General features: G+C 38.3%; 2 protein-coding genes across 2 annotated transcripts; both read right to left on the bottom strand.

Moving 5' to 3' along the window:
* Window positions 1-2,677: 2,677 nt before the first annotated feature.
* Window positions 2,678-2,995, bottom strand: LOC149258228 (uncharacterized). Its single transcript, XM_089407042.1, has one exon. It carries the CDS (start codon window positions 2,993-2,995, stop codon window positions 2,678-2,680), a length of 318 nt encoding a protein of 105 aa, XP_089263168.1.
* A 379-nt stretch (window positions 2,996-3,374) lies between these two features.
* LOC149258227 (uncharacterized) lies at window positions 3,375-4,304 on the bottom strand. Its single transcript, XM_089406992.1, has one exon. The coding sequence runs from the start codon at window positions 4,302-4,304 to the stop codon at window positions 3,375-3,377; it is 930 nt and encodes a 309-aa protein (XP_089263118.1).
* Between the last annotated feature and the right edge of the window lie 942 nt (window positions 4,305-5,246).

Genomic DNA, 5,246 nt, shown 5'->3' with positions numbered 1-5,246 from the left:
GAGAGACGTTGGAAGGTGGAAGGTAGGTATATTTGGATGGAGGGTGTATTTAACTCAGAAAGTTCTTATAAATTAATTAGAAAAATAATTATAATTATCAATTATGATATAATTATGTTTTATTATACATATTTTAATATTATTATTTTTTATTTTTTAAAGTTAGTGGATCATTTTATTAATAAAGAGAATTTACATAGTTGAAATTTCATAAAGATTGACCAAAATTTAAGAGGATTTTCATATTAAGCTTGGCTAAGATTACTAAGATACCTATCAATAATTGACGATCATAAACTAATTATAACAAACATTATTATATAGAAAAATCCTTCAAAATTTTAAGAATTCAAATGAGGAAATGCCTTTAACACATATTTTATTACATCATAACTACACCAAGAGGTGTTTTATAGCTCACTTTTGAGGGAGATGTCGCGTGACATGACATTTAAAATAATAAAGAATATTTACATTAGCAAATCATAAAATTTTAATAATGAAAAAAAATTGTTTTTATAAATAAAATACTTCAATTTCTATTTTAATTTTACATCCAACTATAAAGTAAAAAAATATATAATTTACTTTTTAGAGTGAGTAAGATATATAATTCCTTAAGTAAAATTAATAATATTGATACTACATGATGTATAATTTAATTGACATGTAACATTTAAAACAAAAATATATTAATTAAAAAAAAGATATTACTATTAATTATAAATAACTTAATTTTATACCAATTTATATACATAAAAATAAATAATTTATATTTTTTTTTTTTTCAATTCTTAGAAATATGTAATTTATTCCATAATTAATATAAAATTTATATATAATATTTAAAAAATAATATAATAAAAAAAAATGTGAGTTATAATTCAAATATTTGAAGATAGACCTTGACTAAAACATTACTTATTATATATATATATATATATTATATATATTTATATATATATATATAAACGGATGGTTTTTTTTTTTTTTTTGTAAGCTAAGGAGAGACCTTCTTTTTCTATTATCGCAAATTGAAATCACTACATGCTTGTGGTAATCTCAACCCGCCCCGAGGGGAAACCGGGTTTCTTGACCACTTTAAGTTTTTAATAGCAAGCCAAAAATAATAGGTTCTCATTCTGTCTTTCCATGCTTTATACACATCAACCTTATAGCTACTAAAACTGTTTTTTGTCTGCATACTAGAAAACCAAAAAGTCCTACAGGCAACTAACTATAACTAGAGAGACATTTTATAGAAACCTCTAATTATCATGCTTTCTCTACTGGTTCATTGTGCCTGCCTGTTGCTCCATTCTCCTTCTTGATACCCGATCCACTCGCTTGTAACTGCTGCTTTCTTATTTCGTCCATCTTCTTATCCTGCATGAACAAGGTGATTTGGATGTTCCTTAGCTTCTTTTTCAGATTTGGGATCCCCTGGGATAATTCTGCCATTTCCATGGCTACTTGTTCCATAGCCTTGGCAAGCAGTCTCTTCATAACCTAATAGACGTGAAGAGATTGTTTGTATAATGTCATGCGACCGCGCGTATTGCCTGGATCCGGGAGAAGATACTCCCAGTCCTCTAATTCCGACTCCGACTGAGCCTGAATTGCCTCCTCTTCCAGCTGCTCGATAATCCTCATGATTTTTGGATTGGTATGCTCGCAATAAGCCCTTTCAGTGAACTGCACTTTCCTGCCTATAGATTTCCTCCCCCTCCTGACATTCCTTGTTGCGCTGGCCTCTCCGGTTCCTGTCGTTCCTCCTCTACCTCTTCTTCCTCGCCCGCTTCTCTCTCCAGCTCCTCCCCTTCTCCTATATCCTCCCGTGCCTCGCCTTCTTCTTCTTCCTATCAGACTTCTGCATTCCTCTCCTTCCTCCTGTTCCTGGTAGCCCCCTGCGTCATCTTTTCCTCTTTTCATAACTCCTGCCCCTCCTGACTTTCCGGTCCTGCTGAAACTCTCCTTCACTAGTTCTCCTTTCTCTTTATCAGAGTCGAACATCTCGACGTCGTCCTCTGAGTCATCATGGATTGAGAGAATTTCCTTCTCTGTATCCATCTCCATTATACCTTTGCCCTTTTCTTCTCGGTCCCCTCGGCTTGGTTTCCTCCCTCTGTCTTACTCCTCGTCCATCTTCTTGTGGTCATTCTGCTCCCCTCAGCCATAATCTCCTGGCACTCTGACTTCCTCCTCTAAATTTTGCTCTCTCTTCCGGATTCCTAATCGTTCTCCTTCTTCGTGCTATGTTCGTCGTCGCTTTGCCAACTTTTCTCGTTCTTTGCATGCACCTTTCCTCTTCCTTCGTTTTTGCCACCTCTTCTCGCTTATAACTCCCCCCTCCTTCACCTATTATGGTTTGCCTCGCTTTTCATCTTTCTGCCCATTTCCTCTGTGCTATCATGTCTCTGTCTAATCCCTGACACCCTGACATATCTACCCTCCTCCATCGGTACTTTACCATCTCCTCGCCTTGAGATGATACCCTTTGCCACGATCCACTTGACTTCACTCATCATAACCTGATCACCGCCTGCTCGGTCCTGCATGCTAACCTGCTGAGCATTTATTATCCTGTGTGCTGCCGTTCTCATCCCGATCGGGAGTCCTTTTATCATTCCCTTATGTTTTTAAGTTCTACCCAGCTCGGGTTATCCACTATTGAGGACTAGCTGATGTCCAATCTTCTACCCGGTTCTTTACTCCCCCAATTCGCCAATAGGTCCGCAGCCCTATTCCCTTTTCGCCTCACATGGTTTATAACTTTATATTCAATTCTCCTTAGTAGCCCCGCTATGTCTTGGATAATCCCCACTGTCCTCCAACTTTTAGCCACTTGCTCCCAGCCCTTGCCATCCCTTAGTTTACGGAGCATCTCTATTGTTACCTGCGAGTCTCCTTCTATCTCCAAATTCATGTATCTGTTCCTCACTGCTATCCTTAACCCCTGATGTACCGCCCATAGCTCTGCTTCATTATTCGTCATTTCACCTCCCCATTCCGCAAACACCCACCTTTTTTTTTCTACTGTCCCTCAAGATACCCCCAAGGCCTGCCGGCCCTGGGTTTCCTTTGGATGCCCCATCAAAGTTCAGTTTAATAAAATTCTCTCCGGGATATCTGAATTGGTTAGGGCTATGTGTTTGAGATCCTCTCCTATTCTCTTTTCTGGGGTAGATCATGCCAAATTCCATATTTAATCTGGATACTATTCTCCTTTCCTCCTAATTCATTTTCCAATCCTCCCCTTCCCATACCTCAGACAAAACTGTTTCTTTCATCGATTTACATATTTCTTCCCATATTCTTGCAGGTTGATTACTTTTCTCCTGAAAGATCCTCCTGTTTCGTTCTTTCCACAGAGACTATATTACGAAGCCCACTGACAAATTCCATATTCTCCTCACTACTCTACAGAGGAATTGTCCTTTGCCCCATTGCATAATGGTATTCTGAATGCTATTAGGATCTCTCTTTGTCTTTCCAAAAAGTATTCTGATTTCCTCCCATAAACATCTAGCATATGGACAATTATTCAGTATGTGCTCTTGGGTTTCTATTTCTCTGTTGCATAGACTGCATCTTGAGGGTCCATTAAAACCTTTCTTCTGGATTTTATCCCATGTTAGAATCCGTTCTTTGCTCACCAACCATGCGAATAATGTTATTTTCTGCCACCACTTGCCTTCCCATATCACTCTCCTGTCTGTTTTTCCTTCCTCCCTTTCCTGTTGCATTGTCAAATAGTAGGCTTCTTTTACTGTAAAGGTTCCTTTCATTGTTTTTCCCCATCTGAGAATGTCCTTTCCTGATCTGGTTTTAATCTTCCTCAATTCTACCTCTTTAGTATATATTTTCCCCAAATCCTGGTTTATATTTTCATACCATTCCTCTGGCTTCCTCCAAACCCTCCATATTTCACTGGTCTCTCCGTCTTTCCAATAATCCCTCACATATTCCAATCCTGCCCTCTTCGCTTTCTGTTGAACTTCTTGTAAAGTTTGTATCTCTATCAATTTGTCTCGCTGCTGCCAACCCTCCTCCCAAAATCTAGCACTGCTTCCTTCATGTATTTCCCAGAAGGCATGATTGTTTACAATGTCCCTATTCTGGCTTGCCAGTTCCCAGATTGAAGATCCTTTTGGGATTTCTTCGACTCTCAATCTACCCTCTACTGCATCAGGCATATTATATTTCTGAGTCCATATTCTCTTCCATACATCATTCCCCCCTTTCACCCATCTCCACCATAATTTTGCTCCTAGCACCTTGTTTAGCATTTCAGGGTCTCTCATACCTAGCCCCCCTTCCTCTTTTCTTTTCATTAGATTTTTCCATGAAACGAGAGCCCATTTCCTCTGTTGTTTTGGTCCACCCCATAAAAATTTCCCGAATATTTCTTTCATTTTTGTGCACGCTCCTTTGGGTGCTGCCATAATGGATAGAGGGTAAATAGGTATCGATTGAAGGACCGATTTTAAAAGGACAATTCTGCTGGCAATGTTCAAAGATCTAAAAGACCAGCTCACCAATTTGTTTTTTATTTTTTCTATAGTACTCTTCCAATTTTTCATTCGAGTAGGGTTTATATCCAGCTGATTCCCCAGGTACTTAGTAGGAAGTTCCCCCTGCCTGAAGCCTAAGGTTCTGGTATGATGTGCCTTGATTGAATCAGAGTATTAAATATGAATGTACATGATTTTTCTTTGTTTATTTCCATACTGATGCCTCCATGAATTTTCTAATATTCTTTTGATATTCCTCACCTCTTTGATGATACCTCACCGAATAGCATAATATCATCTACAAACTACTGATGTGTGATGGGCAGATTGTTTCCCCATGGTTTTAAGCCTTTGATTTTCTTTTCCCTTAGACTCTTTTTTGAATTTCTCCCTAAACCGTCAACTGCCATTATGAATAGGAATGGGGAGATAGGATCTCCCTGCCTAATTCCCCTTGTTGCATTAAAGGTGGTCGTTGGGACACCATTTGCTAGAATTGAGAAATTCGGGGTTGAAATCATGTTGTAGACCCATTCGATCCATCTACTATCGAATCCATATGCTCCAAGAACCGCTCTGAGATATTTCCAGCTTAAACGGTCATAGGCTTTTGACAGATCTAACTTCATCATCATTCCTCTCTACTTTTTCTGGATTTGGGAGTGTATCATCTCCTGAGTAATTACTAATCCATCAAGTATTTGTTGGCCCTCCACAAAGCCAGTTTGCTCT

Source organism: Pinus tabuliformis, chromosome 6, assembly GCF_031772625.1.
Source record: "Pinus tabuliformis cultivar Carrire ecotype Pingquan chromosome 6, CPIR1, whole genome shotgun sequence".
NCBI lineage: Eukaryota > Viridiplantae > Streptophyta > Pinopsida > Pinales > Pinaceae > Pinus > Pinus tabuliformis.
Note: the sequence above shows the minus strand (reverse complement) of the source record. Positions and strands in the feature narration are given on the sequence as shown.

Excerpts from the sequence above, each read along its gene's own strand:
- LOC149258227 (XM_089406992.1), bottom strand. The coding sequence starts at position 4,304 with ATGAGAGACCCTGAAATGCTAAACAAGGTGCTAGGAGCAAAATTATGG.
- LOC149258228 (XM_089407042.1), bottom strand. The coding sequence starts at position 2,995 with ATGACGAATAATGAAGCAGAGCTATGGGCGGTACATCAGGGGTTAAGG.